Source organism: Numenius arquata, chromosome 6 (genome assembly GCF_964106895.1).
Source record: "Numenius arquata chromosome 6, bNumArq3.hap1.1, whole genome shotgun sequence".
Classification (NCBI taxonomy): Eukaryota; Metazoa; Chordata; class Aves; order Charadriiformes; family Scolopacidae; genus Numenius; species Numenius arquata.
The window spans coordinates 31,181,501-31,201,515 of NC_133581.1; the positions used below are offsets into that span (position 1 = coordinate 31,181,501).

Sequence of the window (20,015 nt, forward strand, 5' to 3'; positions counted from 1 at the left end):
TTTCTGGGGTGTCAGTGCACATTGCCGGCTCATGTTGAGCTTCTCATCCATGAGCACTCCCAAGTCCTTCTCCTCAGGGCTGCTCTCTAGCCATTCTCTGCCCAACCTGTATTTGTGCCTGGGATTGCCACGTCCCAGGTGCAGGACCCTGCACTTGGCCTGGTTGAACTTCATGCAATTTGCATGAGCCCACTTCTCAAACCTGTCCAGGTCCCTCTGGATGGCATCCCTTCCCTCCAACGTGTCGACCGCGCCACCGAGCTTGGTGTCATCAGCAAACTTGCTGAGGGTGCACTCTATCCCACTGTCCATGTCTCCGATAAAACGTTAAACAGCACTGGTACCAGTACCAACCCCTGAGGAACACCACTCGTCACTGGCTGCCACTTGGACATTGAGCCGTTGACCACCACCCTTTGAGTGCGGCCATCCAGCCAGTTCCTTATCCACCGAGTGGTCCATCCATCGAATGTATGACTATCCAGTTTTGAGACCAGGATGTCGTGTGGGACAGTGTCAAATGTTTTGCATAAGTCCAGGTAGATGACGTCGTAGAAACAGCAGGGCACAACAGCCTTGTCCAATGGTAAAAGGACTCACCTGACACACGGAAAACAAGCCAAGGCCACAATGCTACTTAGGCGTTAATATAACACGTGCTAGTCTAAGTGAAGCCACTAAATAATAGCTGTGAACCTGCCGTTCAAGTGTTATGTCTCAATAAGACAGTTCAGGGCCATCCCACACAAGTGATCTAGTCCATGGACTGTTGGTTACTCCAGAAGAGGTAAATTTCTTACCATAATTGTGCTGCAAAATTTCATCCTTTTAAAAACTGAGCCACACAATGCAAGGGAAAATTGTATCCTTTTTATCCACCATAGATATAGTTTGCTGAAAAACTTCCAAACCAGCACTAACATGTCAAATTTCTGCTGTTAACAATGATGAAAATATTACCTCTCTGGTTTTCTTCCACTTTTAACCATCCACTATTTTTTCATTTATTCTTATTGACTATGACAAAGTCAGGATATCATCTTAAATTTTCCTCCTGCTGCTAATGATTAGCATGTAGAGATAGTCTTATAGGTAAAATGACACCATTTCTTACCACAAATTCAACTCATTTCAAGATATTGACATCCCAACTGCATATTTTAAGTTTGAACATCTAAGATCTGCTTTCCCTCTCATGTAAAATCAATGATAAAAATAAATATATATCTCACTCATCAAAAAGATAAAATGAAACGAAGACTTGGTGGATATTTTAAATTACAGCATTTCTCTTTGCTATACTTATTTCACAATGAGTCATAAATTGGGCTAGATATATCTGAAAACAAAATGAGAGATGATTGAAATAAAAAAGTAAACACAATACATTAAAGATGCCAGAGTAACTCCCTTTAAAAGCAAAATTTCAGCAACTTTTAGACTGTAGTAAATCACGTCTCCTGGTTGCTTTGCTAAACGTTTAGAAAAAGAGGGCTGACATTAAAATCAATAATCATATCGATCTGTGGGTGTTAAAGCCCTTCTGAAATTAAGTCAGCAAAATAATCTTCTCAGAAATGGTGCAATGAAGGCATTAAGATCAAGGAAAAATAGTGACAGAACCGGGGATTTCAGTCCAGGTCTCCAGTCACCCAGTCAAAGCCCTTGTGTGTGCAACTACCCCACCTCTGACAAATTAATTAGGCTTCTTAAGATGCAATTGCAAAGTGATTTACTTATCAGTGTGAAACCATGCCGCTTGACACTTCTGAGAAGATACCACTTCTGCCATTTGCACCTTCTGCCATTGCTCTTGAGAGCTCACTGCTCTGAATACTTTTGGGGGCTTCTTAGAGGTGGCAAACGGAGGTCATCTGTCAGCATGGAGAAACTACTCCTTATTCTTCCTTGTTCCTGTTCTTCCTCTTGCTTTTCCTCCTTCTCCTTCATAGTCTCGTCAGGCATGTTCATCAAAGATACTAACTCATTGAAAGGAGCTCCAATGATGCCCACCCTGTTAGAAAACATTGTGTTAATCTTCTTGACACCGTGAAGCAAAGGAAAACAGGAGAAAGGGGGACAGATTTGTAATATATCCTAAGTAAACCTGCAAGGAGCCTCTCCTCCTTAGCTCTCCCCCAAGGGAAAAACAAATAACCACACTTACACCCTCAGCACCTTGCACACCACGTCATGTTTCTGTCTGGTGCGTGCATGCACACAACCTGAATTGCATACGTCCAAGGGAAGCTCAGCGCTCCCTGGAAAGGTTGGCCATATTACATACAAATTACGTGACTCTCTGCATAAGCTATAAAAGCAAGATGCTCAGGATGCACCCAGCTTCCAAAGCACGCACGGAACAGTTACGTGTGCTTTTGCAGCAGATTTCATGCTCTCAAGGAATACTGGACTCGCTGGCCGCCTGCTGTAGACACGTCCGAAGATTTTGCCTGTACAGTGCTGTAGCATTCGTTGGATTGCCAGAACTCTGGAAGATCCAGACAAATGAAGGCAATTCTCAAATTCTAATTTGCAGGCAGAAAAAAAAAAACTTATGAGGGAAAAGTCTTACAGGGGAACCTGACATACACTTCAACAGAGCAAAACTGATTTAATGTGATCCTGTTTACGTGAGTTATTATATTTAAAAGTACTGTAGTGACACTGCTGTTAACCATGGCTGGATGGGAAATGGAATTCCTCTCATATGGCATACCAGGCTTGAAAGATTTCGGTTTATCATGAATCAGAAGAAAAGGTTCTATTTCTATTACAATTGCAGTTATATTTCGAAAGTACAATGTAGTAACAAAATTACTTTTTCAGAATAAAGTACATCAGTAATGTCTGGTCAGAACATTATTAAAGTCTAAAAGTCAAGAAGATATAGAATGAATCACGAGAGGGGAAAAAATAAACAACCCATTTTGATTTTGAGAGGTTTTGATTAATTTCTGTTCAGATTTATGTTAAAGCATATTTCCTCTCCTCCGAAAACGTTTCAAAGCTTTAACAAAACACTACAATGGGCAGTAGCTGCTTTGCCATCAGTTACCTCTGCAAGTTTCCGACGCTCTGAGGTCTCTCAAGACCTACACTCCTGTTCCTCTCTAACTCTCATGTCGACCAAATCCTCAGTCCCATGGCCCCTCTCCCGATGAGGAAGAGTTAGCTGTCCGACATCACGGAATTGTCAGAGTTGGAAGGGACCTCTAGAGATCATCTAGTCCAATTCCTCTGCTACAGCAGGGTTGCCCAGAGCACATCACTCAGGACTGCATCCAGGCAGGTCTTGAAAATCTCCAGAGAAGGGGACTCCACGACCTCCCTGGGCAGCCTGTTCCAGGGCTCTGGCACCCTCACCAGAAAGAAGTTCTTCCTCATATTTGAATGGAACTTCCCATGTTCCAGCTTGTGCCCGTTGCCCCTCGTCCTGTCACTGGGAACCACTGAAAAGCGTCCAGCTCCATCCTCCTTCAACCCACCCTTTAGGTACTTGTAAACATAGATAAGGTCTCCCCTCAGCCTTCTCTTCTCCAGGCTAAAGAGCCCCAGCTCTCTCAGCCTTTCCTCATAAGGAGATGCTCCAATCCCTCCATCATCTTTGTTGCCCTACGCTGGACTCTCTCCAGTAGTTCCCTGTCTCTCTTGAACTGGGGAGCCCAGAACTGGACACAGTATTCCAGTTGTGGCCTCACCAGTGCAGAGTAGAGGGGGAGAATGACCTCTCTCGACCTACTGGCCACACTCTTCCCTATGCAGCCCAGGATCCCATTGGCCCTCTTGGCCACAAGGGCATATTGCTGGCTCATGGGAAGTTTGCTATGCACCAGGACCCCCAGATCCTTCTCCTCAGAAGTGCTTTCCAGAAGATCCACCCCTAACCTATATTGGTGCCTGGCATTCTTCCTCCCCAGGTGCAGGACCCTACACTTGCCCTTGTTGAACCTCATTAGGTTCTTTTCTGCCCAGTTCTCCAGCCTGTCCAGGTCACGCTGGATGGCAGCACAGCCCTCTGGGGTGTCAGCCAGCCCTCCCAGTTTGGTACCGTCAGCAAACTTGCTGAGGATACACTCTGTCCCCTCATCCAGGTCATTGATGAATATGTTGAACAGGACTGGGTCGAGTATTGACCCCTGGGGGACACCGCCTTCCTCATAGCGCTACCAAATCTATTTATGCAGAGAAATAGCCCCTTACTTGGTAGCCAACAATTCGGAGAAGTCCGGCAGGCAGTCACACGTGCAAGATCCAGGGTCTCTGCCCTGACAGTAGTGGTTCTGGGAGAAGTACTGGGCACTGTCCTTCATTAAGGGCAGCAGCGTGCTGAGCACTGGTGAGCGCTGGTGAATCATGCTGGTTATGGAAGGACGCTTGGTAGGGACTTTTCTTGAAAGAAAACAAATGCAGGTGTTACCTCAGCGTATTCAGGCAGGGCAGGATACCTAGGGGACTCACCAGTGTGTCAAATGTGTACCTCAGATATGGCAGTTGCACTGTACTTGCAGCAGCAGTCTGGTCTCCTGCTTTCTGCAAGTCAACATTGTTCCTGTCTCTCAAGGTGGGATCAAACGCCTCGGAGTGAAGAAGCCTGCTGATTTCTTCCTGAATCACTTGGAAGTGCTTCCGTCTGAACACAAGCCAAGCCACATAGCTGCAGAAGTTGTAGAAGCCCTAAACGGAAAACACAGATCCTCTTCTCACTGAGAAAAGGCCCAGAGTCCCACTGCATCCCAGAGCGCAGGTTGGCGTGACTCCACTAAGATGCCAGCAACTATTTGGCATCAAACTTTACCACGCATGCATCAGTGAAGATTGGAAAGGATTGGTTTTTTAAAGGTATGCAGACAGATGAGGCTAGAAACAGAGTTAGCTCAGATGGATTCCATCCTGCTCAACTCTGAACAATTTGGCTTAGTCTTGCTGCTAGAAACCAAAGAGATAACTTGAGATCACCACCCTCAATAATCAATGGAAAGAAACTAATGGGATGAGTCATTCTGTGGTGGTTCCTATCGCACACATCTATCTCAAGAGGCAACAATTCACCCTCTGGCTGAGCTTCTCTTTTCTGCATTGGCTGGCACAGCAGCCAAAGAACATGGTCTGACTGGACAGCTATTGTTTGGGCAGCTGCAGGTAGACAAGATGATCCCCACCCTGAATGATGGCATTATCATCACAGAAAATATTACTACCAAAGATGAACTCATCTCATGTCACCTCTGCATGTCTGCTTGCTGATTAAAAAAAACAACATTTACCTTTTCACTCCTATTTAACACTTGTGATCCCTGGCATAAACTGAATCAACCCCCAGTAAGTCCAATCTCTGCCGAGTCTGGTCTTGAAAAGATGGCATCGCTGGGACTGCTGTGTGCCCTTGGAATTGAGTCCACTCTCCCCCTTTTTCAAGGAAAGGCTTCACAGTTTATGAAGTATAAAGTATAATTCGGGCCCAGCTGTTTCGTATCAATTTGCTGAAGCCCTGCTACATAGTGAGTTGCATAAGTGGCTGATGGAGCTGTATGTTGCAGGTCAGAAGAGCTTATTGGCATCTAGAAATGTCACCAACGGCAATGGAAATGAAAGAAGGCTGTGAAATTTCCTGCCTACAGAGATGAAACTATGAGGCCAATGATGAGAAGAAATCTATAGACCAGGTTTCCTAGAGGGACCTCAGGCTGTGGTGGGAACTGCCCGGGGTCCAAGAGCCACAGAGGGACTTGAAACCCCCTGGCTGAGGGCTCCTAGGGGAAAAGGCTTGGGCTGGAGGGCAAAGAGATGGCATTTTACAGGGACATCTGGGCCCTAGAGGTAAAATCTTGTTCTAGGTACTCTGCCCTACAAGTAAACTACTGGGGGAACCAAAAAGGAAAAGAGCATTTGGATGTGCAAGGAAGGGACATGCTCTGGGCTGACAGTCACGCTCTCCATGTATCTTTGTGTCTTTCTTACCTCAAAGAAGCTCCGGTCTTTCTGCAACGATGTTTTTCTCCTAAGGCAGTGAACAAGAGCACAAAATTAATAGCAGCAGTCATCCTTTCAGTTCTCTGAACAGAGCATTGAATATCACTCAGGGGGCTATGCCAAGCTGGCATTTCACCAGGGCAATAAAGTTGTTGCTGGTAGATCCTCATTACTAGCATGCAGAGACCCGCTGTCCAAGAGAAAGGCAGGACTTCTGCATTGCCTCAGAAGGAGAAAATGCAAAATTTTGTATGGCTCTGTTAATTAAATCTGACAGAGAACAAAGCAGGATGTGATGAGCAGGCGAGGCTCCCCTGCCACGCTATCTAGACTGAGCTCTCTGCGTGGGCCTCTCAAAAGTGATCAGCGCTGATCTAACCCAGTTCCCACTGAACTCAATAAAAAACTCTTCCTGACATCACTGGGAGAGCAACGAGCAGAGTTACCGAGGGCACAAAGCCAGGCCAATGCTGAGACGACAAACTTGAAAACCAGGAAGGAGATGCTTGATGTATCTCCAAGAAGAAATGTAGAACATGCCCAAGAACGACAAAGGGCCTTTGTTAAAGATGCAGCAATTTGCCCAGTGGAAGCCTGAGAGATGCTCTCGCCACCCGCTTGAGCTCAGGGATTCTCATACAAAGCCAAATGACTGTACATCATTGAAACAGCCATTAAAGCAGAGGGTGGTGCACACATTCCAGCAGCCACTCAGCTCTCCTGGAGATGGCACAACTCACCCTCATGGAAATGAAAGCAAATTTTCCATGCTAGCCTACAGATCCCCACAGCTCTGGCTTGGTCCTGCCAGGTGCACAGGAAAGCCTGTCTCCACATCAAGTCGCCAGCTCCTGACACGTCCCTTATCTTCCTGAGAACATCAAGTGTTCCACACATCTAGGGTATCCTCATGCGCTATCACTCCAGAAACATCAATGCAGAGTAGACCAGACCATGCAGATAGAGCCCTATAGCTCAATTTACCACCTTCTGACTTTTCTTTATTGATTTTTTGATCAAGAAGACCATGTATCTCCCTACTGGGCTCCCACCAGCCATAATCCTGCTGACACTTCACGTATTGTGCAAGGGAAAAGAAGCTTAACTCTGCAAGCATGGCATGGCCATTTGCCAAAACAGAACTCCTAGAACAACTCCGATGCTTTTGATTCCTTATGAATTCTGGTAAAGCACCGTATTATGCCTTGAGAATACCAGAGTGGAGAGACCTAAAGTGGCCCCAGCTTCTTAAACCTAAATATGAAACCCAGCTTCACCTTTTAACATTACAGAGCTTAAGCAGAGAAACCTATACAGAGGCCAGCAACAGAAAATAATACTAATAGAGTCAAATAAGGCCAGGGGTCTCCATCCTTCTTTCTCCCATTGCTTTCTTCCCTCAGGTGAGATATTAAGCTAAGAGACTTGCTCAGAGTAAAGTTTCCTAAAATAAATGCTGAACTAGGAGGGACCTCCCATGTCTAGGGCACAGTTGCTAATTACCTGGGAAAATACAGAAAGGGTCAGGAAAACATCAAACTTGCAACAAGATTCAGGACGAGACTTGTAAGGGGCGTGAATGGGCGAGCCAAGAGCATCATGCCTTCTAGAAATATAGTAACATTGATTTCTCAGAGCTGCGAGGGGGACGGGGAGAGTTCGTGCATAGAAGAAGACAACAGCACAGCCAAGGGCAGCCGGTGCTGTAAGCGTGGAGTTTGGATGCCAGATGACAGTGACTTCAGACATCGACGAGAACTACTGCTGTGCACAGGGGCAGATGGGGAAGAAATGCTTCCTGTGCCGTTTAGCAGCTCCTTCCACCACAGCCATGGCGGTAACTGCCGGTGGATCAAGCCAGCGTCAAGGAGCAGCAAGGGCTGGCTCGACTGCGTTTGCGCCGTTGGTGCATGCGGCTTCGGGAACACGCTGTATTTTTCCCATTACGACAAATGCCCGTAAGGAAACTGGCACCACAAAAAGGTTGCACAACCCCCATCAACTTAAAAGGAGAAAGCCAGACACACCTATTCCTTCCTCGGCACTGGAGGCACAAAAGGACTGATGCTAACACACACAAATAACAGGTCTGGAGTAACTCTCTCAAATTCCAGTCTGGGATGGTATCAAGATAGGATTTTAATGCTGTATTTTACAAATCATGTAAATTGTTAAGATGAAGATGTTCTCCAGCTAAGCCTCTCTTTTTAAACTTTCAGAGAAAAGCTTAGCATAAAACATCAATAATTTCATATGAATACGTAGACTTTTGGCAGATCTGGAAGGGAAAGCAGTTTACCGACATAGTATAAGATTTCATTAAAATGTTGCTATGCTGAATTAGAGTGAAAAGCAAAAGCTTCAACACCATCATGAACCCATAGTTGGGTTATAAGAAAATATAGTAAAAGTGAGGGTGGTACATTATCAATAATCCTGCAGCTTTTTAATCTAAACATTTTTCAGGTTAAAAAAAAAAACCCACTCACCAAAGGTAGCCCTCATCACAGTTTCTATTTTGATGAAGGAACTTTCCCATGCAAAAACATGTGTGCTCAAAAAATTCCTAACCATCTTCTATAAACAGGAGTGTTAATCAGTTCTGTCCCTTAGCTCTTGTTTTTGGCAGTTCATATAATGGTCTGGGAGGATCCAGATAACATTTAAGGCTACACTGAGTCAGCCTGGAAAAAGATTATATTTATATAATTACAGTATGGTATGGGAAGTGCCATATATTATACACGCTCAGCATTAGACTAACTCTGAAGTCAGCTACTGCCACTCTGCTATGAGTAACACAGACCTCTGCTATGAGGTCTCTCTTCATACAGCAACTCACATCACGAAGGCTTTAAGACACAGCTCTTTTCTAGCCTTTGTGTGTTTTCACAGCCTGGACACCAACATCCCAACCCACTTCCAGACTCTCACCCCCACTGTGATGGAAATATTAAAGAACGCGGTTTCTTCTTTCAGCGCTCTGCTCTCATTCCCACGCTGCTGAGTTTTTGCCACTAGACCTCTTGCTTGCCTCAATCCCGCCCGTTCCCATCCACCAGGCGATCCACGAGTGAGTGAAGAGGCAGCAGAGCTAACTAGCTGAGTATACGACAGGCTGTTTTATCCAGCTCCATCCAGTTCTTGCATTCAAGTTACTTTCTGCAATAAGTTCCTCTGAGTCTCATAAGCACAGACATTAGAGCCACCCAACAGAAAAAATGAAATGCTGTCGTGACCCTCTGTGTCCAACCAGCGACGAGGTTAAGAGGATGCCTCTGCTCAGCAGGAATCTGGGAGCAGGGATTTGGCACGGAAGGCTGCTCCCAGGAGTGCCCGGTGAAACACTGATGCGCCAGGACGCAGAGGGAACTCATTCTTAACTCTGAGGGTCCAGCACCTTGTGGGATGGGGCACACTAAAAGGAAAGCCCTGTTGGGACAACAGTTTCAACTCCCCTTTGACTCCATCATTTCACAGGTTACCTTCTCCTCTTGATTAGAAGGAAACCGAGGTTTCCCCACCCCAGCCAGGAGCAAGGCTGCCTGGAACCATGTTGCAAGAAGGCAGGTGAATGTCTGTGACTCCTCTGAGGGACTGGCAGCAGTTTCACACTGACTGAAAAAAAACTGCCTGAAACTGCTCTGAGAAGATCCCGTGGGACTGGGGTGCTTGGTGGCGACTGCCAGCTCCTTTCTACTGCCAGGGAAAGGAAACATTGTGCAGGAAACATGGCTGAGGAAAGAATTCCTAATACTAGCACGGTGCGTGTCTGTCATTACATTCTCCTCCCACTAACCATTTTTTTGTGGTGCTTAGTTGCTGGCCAGTGTTAAACCACAACAACTTCATCACCTGTTAAAAACTCCCCTTTTCTTGTCCTCATCATTCCCTTGGTTTCTCTACCTTTTCAAACACCTTCCCATCCTCTCCTGTCTTCTTCAATTTCTTTTTTTTTTAATTCTCACTACAGGTTTCTCTCCCCTTTCTGTTCATCGCTGGGACCATCACCTCTAAAGAGCAGTTGGTCTCCACCACTTTGAATATGAAAAAGCCATGCACTGTCTTTCCCGCTCAGAGCTAGGAGTCCTGCACTTCCAATGCCCAAGCACAAACTCTTCTCAGCTCTACTCCACCTGCTGCCCTTCAGGAACACGGTCTCCTTCACTTGCTAGAGTAGTCTTATGCTATCTCAGACTTGGAAATTTATGCAGGGATCAGTGGCAACCAGCAGATACATAACCATTTGCTTTCAAGATTTAGTAAGTGGAAGCAGCAGGGGTAAGATCCAGGGCTGGCATTGCTTTTTGCCCTGATAGCTTTCATGTTGAACCCATCAAAGTTTCCTGGTCTGTGTATCTAGCAAGGCTTCTGCACACCAGGGCTAGAGCTTTCCAGTCTGGTGTCCAGAGCCCTGCTGCAACTTGTTGTGGCCAGATCAGCTGGCAACAGCTCACCTGAAACACTCTTGGAGTTACTTAACAGGTAGAGCTGCAAGGAGGTCAGAACACTTCTCTGTCTCATGCTCTCACAGCCCTCGGTAACTCCTTAGTTCAGAAGACGTTTGTTACCCTGGGCATTCACTCAAGTCATTCAACAGGGGCCTTCGTGTTGGGCTGCTGTGGTCCTTGACATAGTGAGGGTCCCCAGAAGGGAAAGCTTTCCTTGGCTTACCTTCCACTAGGCACGTGGCGCTGCCGTGCCATGACTCGTTCAAGGATAAGGTTAGAGTACACCTTGGCAAGGTGAATCCTAGCCACTGCTAACTTTGCCAACACGTCGTCCATTTCTTTCCTCTCTACAAATATCATAGTCCTGTTTAAAACAAAAAGGAAGAAAAGTTTTCAGGGAAGGTGCTCTGGACAGAAGGGATGCTAGAAAGAGTGAGAAGTTCCTGAGAAGCAGGCATGGTTTTCAGGCACATAAACCAACACGCTGCCTGACCACCACTGCCAGGGACCCCTCTGCAGCAAGGTTGGGCTCAGATGCTTCCAGAGCAGCTTGGCAATGCCGGTGGGGCCACAAAGCCTGGGGCTCGGACGCAGACAGTCTCTCTTGCCCCGCATAACTTAAAAGCTGCATGCCCATAACCTGTCAGGTTGCCGTCTTTGATCCTGCACGGCTTACGAATCCTTCTAGCAGCCTGCATGAAAATCCTGGGGGTGCATTTAGGTATCTGTGGGCGCAGGCGCTGTCAGCAGGTGGCCTGGAGCGGTGGGTCTGGCTCATTCAGAGACAGCACTTACTTCTCTTCAAAAAGGCACATGAAGCGCTTTTGGGACTGCCTCTAAGCAGGAATGGCTAAAACCGCAAACCTGTATTTTAAACCAATTCAGATCAAACACAAAGGGAAATGCCAAACCAAAGAGCTTTCTATTTCCTCTGCTTCCCCTGTAATCCACCCGACTGTCTCCCGGTGCCTGGGAGCGCTGCTGGACTAAAAGTTACCAGCCTCCTTTCACACTCAGGAGAGTTGGGTTGTTTTTTTTTTTTTATCTGTCCCATCCCTGATGGCCTCCAGCTCTAAAGCTTCCTACACAACCCACCTTTAATAAATTAGGACAATTACTCTGGGCTTCTTGAGCATAATTGCTAATAAAATTCAGCAGATTTTCCTCAAAAGACATGAAAGGATTGGAAGCAAAAACAAACAGAAACTAAAGGGGAAAGAAAATGCAGGACAGAAATAATAGCCCTTGTTCCATTCATGTCTCATCCACCACTGCTGAGTTTTTGTTCTTAGAGTCACATATTTCAGAAGTGAGTACTCCCAAGCTGTCTCCGATGGGAGAATGCCTCATCCTCACTGCTTTGGAAAACTGGTTGGTTGTTTTTGAAGTTAGTTACAAGATCTTCCTGAACCCAGAAGCCAGGAAAGCCTCAGACTTGGACTTACAAAAAATCAAAGTTCAAAAATTCAAAAGTCACAAGAAGACAAAGATGTCCATATTCATCCTGATGTTCTCTGATAGGAACCCCTTCCAATACTTTATTTTCCAAAGGAAGTTTAATGCACAGAAGCAGTGACTTCTGAAGCCAGGGTGGTCTTAGACATTCTCTTGAGGCACTGTGGACACTGATACTTCTACACGATCTAGGTTCAAGACAGTTGAGGAGCTGCTCAGACCATCACGGCTGGCTTCCTGTGGACAAGAGTAGTCCCAACAGATGAGTTGGTCATCTCTCATAGGCAGCCCAACTAGCAGGAACCCCAAAAAACATCCACTAGGAGCAGGAATAACCAGCACTGTTTTCTGTGTTACTAGGTTATCACACAGGGTCTACAAGAAGAGCAGCTCGAGGACTGCACAGCCGTTGGATGTGTCTGTCATATAGGAACGTCAGGCTGCTAAACGACTAGGCGAGTCACCAAACCCAGTCTCCAAATAATCTGTCTGTCAGATTAAGTGGGAGCAAATTATAGGTGTCACTAACGAGACACATGAAATGGTATCAGCATGTCTTGCCTCCAGTCTGTCTCTGCTTGTGGCACATAGCCAGTACTACATAGGAAAGCAAAAAAGCCTATGAAACTAAATTACATCTTGGAGGAAGGGGAAGGAAGTTTCCTTCCCAAGCAGGCAACTAGCAACAGCCCTGAGCATGGGATTTATGTGGGATAGATATGGGAAAACAAATGGCTATGCAATCTTCTTTCACATTCTCTCAAATACATCAGCATATCACAAACCCAAGGATTCTTATCACAAGTGTAATTTTATGTCATTATGATTCTATTATGTAGTTATAAAATCCCTTTCACAAGCTCATGGAGCTCCACCTTCAGAAAAAAAGTAGTTTTCTTGCCTGTCCCCACTACTTCCTAGTGGATTCCAGAACTTTACTCCACAGGAGGAAAGAGACAGTCCTTGCTACATTTGATTTGAAATATAGCACATACCAAGTTTGGAATTAGACCAAGTGGGTATCAGAGGAAATAGGAGGTCTTGAACAGGGAAAGAAAACGCAGTGTCAGAAAACTCTTCACATCGTGCTTAATATCTCTCTACTTCACTGAGTCAGCTAAGATGCTAGAACAATTTAGGATGAACTTAAATAGGAATTGAAAATGCCTTTTGTCATTTTACTTTCCTTTCCTGTATTTATACTTCAGTAGATCAATATCCTGACTTCCTGCTTCTGCACACTGTCTCTTTAAGCTTCTCTGATGTTACACTGCATGCAGGTAATCCTGACAAGCAAGCCACTTCCCTTCAGGGAAAGTAATGAATGTATATAAAACAGTATTGTAGAATACCCCTTTGGGAAGCGGAGAGTCAGTATGTATTTCCCACCAACAGGCAGGGGTCACTTTGGGAGCACTGCATGCCAGAACACACTGCAAAGCCTCTCCTGGCAAAGTTTATCCAGTGCTTCCTTATCGCTGATACCTACTAACCGGAGTCCCCTGGATCCAGGAAACATAACCCTATCTTGCAATAAGTCCAAACTCCTCTTCGTTTCAGTCTGTTTCTGTCTTTGCCACACCAATAGATGATATGAGCCATTTTGAGATGTCATGGCCCACAGAGTGGCCTCCTTGTCCTTTACCAGCCAAGAGCAAGAGGATCGTTTTGTAAATTACAGCCCAGGGCGCCTCAGCTGAATCTACGACATTTGTGTGTGAAACTATGCTGATGGTTTTCTTTATTTATGAATTAGTCCTTGCACAATGAAAGGAACACCTGTCTATATCTATGGATATAGAACAAATCAATTCCTTAAGGCCAGCGATCCTCCAACAGTCTTTCCTTCAATCCAGACAAATCATCCCCTTTTTATATCAAGGCTTCATGAACTGTGAAGTAAGTAATTTAAGAAAACGGTCAATCAATTTGCAGAGGCTATTACAGACTCCAGAAAAATCACTGAAGTTTCTTACAATCATAGTTTGTAACTCTACAATGCTTTCTCTCAAGGCATATAACCCTCAAACACAGCAGCTCCCAAACTACGCCCCTGGCACCGCCACTTCCACTCTGCAAGGTAGCAAGTGTGGCCACACACCCTTACCCGGGAACTGCTTTCCTAGCAGATATTCCTCGTGTCGTAACACGTTTCTAGCACCTAAGAGTCATCTGAACCTGCCTGGCAAAGTATTTAGAAATGAAGTCCTTAAAGCAATGTGACCCACAGCACAAATTAACACCCAGCAGATTCAGCTGTGACTATTTGGTGCTCCGTATTGCAAGCAAAAATGACTGGATGCTAATGTTATTGCTGGGAAATGGCATTAAGGGAGGGGTAATTCGATCCAGGGCACTCACATAGATTTAACGTTGGTGGTAGCAGTAATGATTTATTCAAATTGCAGCATTACCTCGAGAAGCCAAATCACTTGGTGACTGATTCCAGATTTGCTCGGGCAAGCTCTGCGTACTTACACCCCTAAAGACTTGTACTCACGAAATCAAGGATCTGTGCTTCTTTTCCAGGGAAATCTTTTCAAGGTAAAAAGATAGGTAGAAGAGCAGGGCCATGAGGAACTCGTCTATTTTCTCATTCCTGAGTGGAAGGTAAAAGGTCACTGTGAAGTCTGCAGATTCGGGTTGACATAGAGCTTAGAGACATAGTTTAGTAATGTGGTAATGTGGGGGGTTCTTTTGTAGGGTTTTCTTTTGTGTTTGTTTTTTTTTTTTTTTTTTTTTTTTATCTTTTATCAGAGTTATCAGAGTTAGGTTGATGGTTGAACTAGATGATCTTAAAGGTCCCTTCCAACCTAGACGATTCTATGATTCTATGATTTGCAGATAGAGACACCACCAGACCATTATGAAAAAGAACAAAGTCTCTGCTCAAGGACATGCATTATACCAAATATTAGCTATATGGCCGAGACCTATTTGTAGGAAGCACTTCACCTCACACTAAGACTTTGAAGGCTTTTAGAGAATTACTAACAGAGTCCAATAAACACGCTGAAGAGTGGATTGAATTGGATATTACCAGGCACACTTCCAAGAAGCATGTTTTCTGCACTGAACATGCTGGAAGAGTGGCATCCATATTCAAAGGAAAAGGGAGACAACTAGGACACCTCTCCCCTTATGAAAGGACAGTATGGTGAAGTCTTAACAAGGTCTACAGATACATCCCTAAGTCACGGGCAATGCAGCCACTGCGCGGCCCTGACGATCCCAGGGGTATGCCTCTGAGAGGTAACGCTCCGCCTGCTGCCTCCTTGCTTTTAGCCTAGAGAGTAGTGCTGACTAAGTGACAGCAGGAAATAAGGAGCCCTATAGCTCCCACAGGAACTGCAGCAGCACAGGAAGGTAGCCCAGATTCCCATTCCTGTCGGCACTCCTGGTGCACGCAGTGTTGCGGATGCGCTGGCCAACAGGGAATTTAACTTAGAGTAAAATGGATAACAACCTTCGGATATTTAAGCCCAAGTTCTTGGCTTCCTTTAGGTAATAGAGTGGGAGGCTGTCAAACACGCCATAGGATTATTTCTCTACACATGTTGAGGACAAACATGCATTTGGTATTGTTTCCCACTGAACCTCCCAGGTGAGAGACTTTAAACCTCTGGTATTTCATATCCCACTTCGCATATGCCCTGGTCCATCCGCTACCAGCTACACACACATAATTCTTGAAACAAACTCTAAATGAAATACCTTGAAACTGCTGCAAATGATAGCATGGGATGTGACTCATTTGCTTCCTTCAAAAGCAGTGCAGCATCTGAAAACATACAGAGGAGAAAAACAGTATTTCCTCAAAAAAATTGCTAGCGTTAGTAGAAATAGCTTCCTAACTCGTATGGGCGATGCCTTGCTGACATGAAATACCAGGAGTTACTCACATTTGACATCATCCAACGTCACATATTCATGTTGAACCCTCTTTGACAGCCCATGCAATTTTCCTTCTGTGTCAGCCAGCCTTCTTTCAGGAAGCATTGCACTGCAGTCCTCTTGGAAGACGCTAGTGGTTGACCAACACATAACATTTAAGGACACACTGTTAATTCCAGTCTGAGGATATTAAGATTACCTACCTGGTACATAGTCTCTTCGTTGCACTCAGTTTCAAAGGGACAGGCAGTGAAATGTGTTTGGCAGGTCTCCTGAACTAACTTTCAACTATTACAACCACAAAACAGGCCAGGGTTGTTGAGAGAAACAGGACATTTCAGCTCTAAGGTTGCGTCTGAAGATGCTCTTTTAGTTGCTAATATAATAAATTGTGACTACATTATTTAGATCAAAGAGGCTTTAAGTAATGGATGAAAGTCAGCTGTACCGTGTTGTGAATTTATAAAAGTATTAATAATAATAATAATACTTTAATCTTTGAAGTGCCTTACACAGATGAATTAATTACCTCACAATACTCTTTAGGGTGGATGAGAATTATTACCTTGTTCTGAGCGATCTGGAAAGAGCAACAAAGATGCTGAATGACTTTACCAAAGTCATACCAGGCCAGTGCCTGAGCTAGCATTCAACACCAGGCATGTCTGGCTCTGTTTTTATGTTCAGACCACTCACCCACCCTGTTGAAATGACAGCTGGCTTCCTCTTTCACGTGCTTTGTTCAGACACGATCTTCAGACAACGGATGAAAATATTCTCACCCAAATGATCTCGTTTCTGTTTGAGCTAGGCTGGTCAAATTGAAATACCTCTTTAATGCCTTGACACGCATTTCCTGGAAGTGAGTATTTTTTCCTTCCTTCCCTTTTTCCTCAGCTGCTGGTTTGGAGCTGAAATACAGAGTATGAGCATGCAGTAGTATGAGTTTAAATTACTAGCAGCAGTACAAAGAGGTCAACATCTCATGATACAAAGGCATACCTATTTTGGCCTCTAACTGACACTAAGAAAACAACTGGGTTTTGGTGAGGTCAACGGGAGAAGACATTGCTTTCAAGAACACAGGAGCGAAGAGTGAAGGAGCTTCCTCGGGTCCTCCTGCTCTGTCTCCTGCCACCGTACACACTGCACCATGTAAAGCCTTCAAGCCACCAGTGCCTCAATTGGCTTTAGGAAGATTTTAAATGTAAACTGCTCTGTTCCAGAGCTTTTCTTTGGGATCATTGAGGGCAGAGACAGGCAGAGGTCACCAGGGAGCTCACGCCTCTCCCTGGAGAGCTACCAGACACAGTCAGCAGCGTTCCCAAGCCCAACGGAGAAGTTGGCCGGAGCTGCTGAGACACAGACCATGAAAGGCACCTGCAGTAGTCGTATGACCAGGAGAGAGGTGAGCAGCCTGGCTCCACCATGACAAAGGCTGGGGAAATGCCCAGCAGGTCAGAAGGCAGCAGCGGGCAGCGTGTGACTGTCCCACCGCTGCCACGCTCCACTGCCCTGCCTGCCCTGCACTCGAGAAGAGAGCAGGAGGAATACAGTCTGGCTGTTGGTTGGGGTTGTTTGGTTTTTTTTCCCCCCAATAGTTTAAATTATAAAGTCTTAATCCACAACTGCCACAGAAATTCAAAGCACAGTTACGTGCACTTTGTCCCCTGCAGAGCTGTGGTTTCCCTGAAGGTTTGCAGTCCTCCAGTGTTCAATTATTGCACGGGGTTATACCGAACACCAGCAACAGGGAACGTCGGTCTGCCGACCCTCACGTATACACACCTGGGGTGGCATTTGAATCATAGAATCATTCAGGTTGGAAAAGACCCTTGGGATCATCGAGTCCAACCATCTACCCTACTCTACAAAGTTCTTCCCTACACCATATCCCCCGACACCGTATCTAAAACCACACCACATTTGGCCCTTGTGTCCGGCACTACAGCTCCCACGCGTGGTTCACTTCCAGCTGTCCCTCTGAAGTGGGTTCAGCTTGAGAGCAGTGTAAGTAAATGCGTATTTCTGATTCTCTCCATTAACATGATGCTACAGAGCAGCAGTTAAGGAGCTCTAGTCTCAATTGCAAAAAAAAGCCCCCAAACTGTAAGATGCAATTGATGCTCAGGTAAAACAACAAAAAACCCTGATTTTACCTTACTTGGAACTGCTGTATCAGGGCCTAAACCTGCATAATTTGAAACTAAATGTCATTCTTTTACCTTGCAAATTCAAGAGTGTTAGTGTCATCTTTCCAGTACCACACACCTGGAGTTACTTGTATCTTCTGCAAGAAAACAGCATACAGAGTACATGTCATAAATCTATGCTCGTGTTCTCAGCCCAGCTCAACAAAATATTTATAACGCAAGCACTGTGCAAATGGGCCACTCTCTATCTTTCTTAAGTCTGCTTTTCACCCAGATGTTGTTTGCTCATGAGCTGTTGAACAGAAGTTCTCTGAGATGAAAGGTGGACAGCAGAAGAAAGAAAAATGAGTATTTGTCCTTTTTTATGTCTTCCAGGTTATGAATAAATAATTGAAAGTTTGCTAAGGGACATCAGTTCTTTGATTCTCAGTGAATCAATAAAGACCAAGAAATCAAATACAGTCATGCATTAAAGAATACATTGCTTTTTTATGGGTTTTTTTATAATATTTATGTAATTGTAGAGACTAAGTATCAGGAGAAAGGAAATCTTTGTTTAAAAATGGAATATGTTATGCACTTCCCTGATATTCTGAGAACTTTAAATAAACACCAGATAGACTTTTCAGGGGACAAGGGACAAAACTACTAGGAACATCATTTACAGTATTTATACATTTTTTTAAAAAATCCATACAAAAAAAAATCCCCTGGAAATAAATAAGATCTATTTGTCCTCTCTTAATTAACAAGAGACACTTGCAAATTCTTAGCTATTATTTGCAGGTCACCTTTAAAGCAAAATTACTCTTATTGCTGAAATCCTTCTGCATACAAATTTAAATTGAGTGTAACATTAAGGCTTTCTGTGACTTTTTGCCAGGTACCATTCAGCCAGCCAGCCACGAGGATCTAACAAATTCTTGCTCAACCTAATTTGGTAGTAGACTGCTGGGTACGGGACATCAGGCTAATTTCACACTAGCAGCCCATGCGATGGTTAGACCAGAGAGATGAATATTAGGAAACCACGGCTCTAATCCTTTCACAAAAAATATTGGTTATTTCAACATGTCTGTCCTGGTCTTCAGTTCCAGCTTTCTAAGGGCTACAAAGATGATGAGGGGCCTGGAGCATCTCTCTTAAGAGGAAAGACTGAGGGACTTGGGTCTTCTTAGTCTGGAGAAGAGAAGGCTGAGGGGGGATCTGATCAACGCTTATAAATACTTAAAGGGAGGGTGTCAAGAGGACGGGGCCGGTCTTTTTTCAGTGGTGCCCAGGGACAGGACGAGAGCAAATGGGCACAAACTTGAATCTAAGAAGTTCCACCTAAACATGAGGAGGAACTTCTTTCCTTTGAGGGTGGCAGAGCCCTGGAAGAGGCTTCCCAGGGAGGTGGTGGAGTCTCCTTCTCTGGAGACATTCCAAACCCGCCCGGACACGTTCCTGTGGGACCTGCTCTGGGTGGACCTGCTTTGGCAGGGGGTTTGGACTACATGATCTCCAGAGGTCCCTTCCAACCCCATGTGATTCTGTGATGCTGGTTTAAAATGCTTGGATGAAAAGGGCCATGCAAACGCTGTACCTTTGTGTTACACACAAGGGATTATGAACCATGAAAGAAAAATAGAGAAAGTGGTAGCAAGGCGTAGCAAGGTCTACCAAAGCATCACAGTAAGGAGAAAATACCACTCCTCTGTCTTCAAAATGCCTCTCAGCTGCTTCTCGCTAATACAAATGGCTGAGTAACTGTCCCCGGCCACCCTGCTCCCTGTCTGGGGCGGTGGGACAGGTCCCTGCCCTGCCCACCCCATGGGTCCTCCCATGGCCCCCGGGATCTGCTGCAAACATGAGCAGCAGCAACAAGATGGAGCTGAGAAAGGTGAGGAGACTCACAGGTAGCATGGTGCTCGCCTGGGACACCACCAGGAGCGCAGAGAATAAGGCAGGCACTGTTTACAGCAGTATCCCGGTGACAGCCCGCTGTCCCCTAAGAACCATAGATCCTGGCACGTAAATCCCCCTCCAGCCAGCGCTGTGGACTGGGACTCGTAGTCTGCGTGCTTCGCTCCTTCCCAGCTCTGCTAAG

The 20,015-nt window shown here is 45.2% G+C and overlaps 1 protein-coding gene across 1 annotated transcript in view; it reads right to left on the bottom strand.

Annotated features, from left to right (window-relative positions):
- Positions 1-1,266: 1,266 nt before the first annotated feature.
- ZBTB1 (zinc finger and BTB domain containing 1) overlaps positions 1,267-20,015 on the bottom strand; it is a 61,764-nt gene continuing 43,015 nt past the window's right edge. Inside the window, exons 3-10 of the mRNA XM_074149117.1 lie at positions 15,782-15,903; positions 15,594-15,660; positions 14,380-14,478; positions 10,648-10,788; positions 5,962-6,001; positions 4,481-4,677; positions 4,204-4,392; positions 1,267-2,014 (exon numbers count right to left, since the gene is read on the bottom strand). Of these exons, the coding sequence (XP_074005218.1) occupies positions 1,822-2,014; positions 4,204-4,392; positions 4,481-4,677; positions 5,962-6,001; positions 10,648-10,788; positions 14,380-14,478; positions 15,594-15,660; positions 15,782-15,903 (1,048 nt within the window). The 3' untranslated portion in view covers positions 1,267-1,821. The remainder of the gene's footprint in view (positions 2,015-4,203; positions 4,393-4,480; positions 4,678-5,961; positions 6,002-10,647; positions 10,789-14,379; positions 14,479-15,593; positions 15,661-15,781; positions 15,904-20,015) is intronic.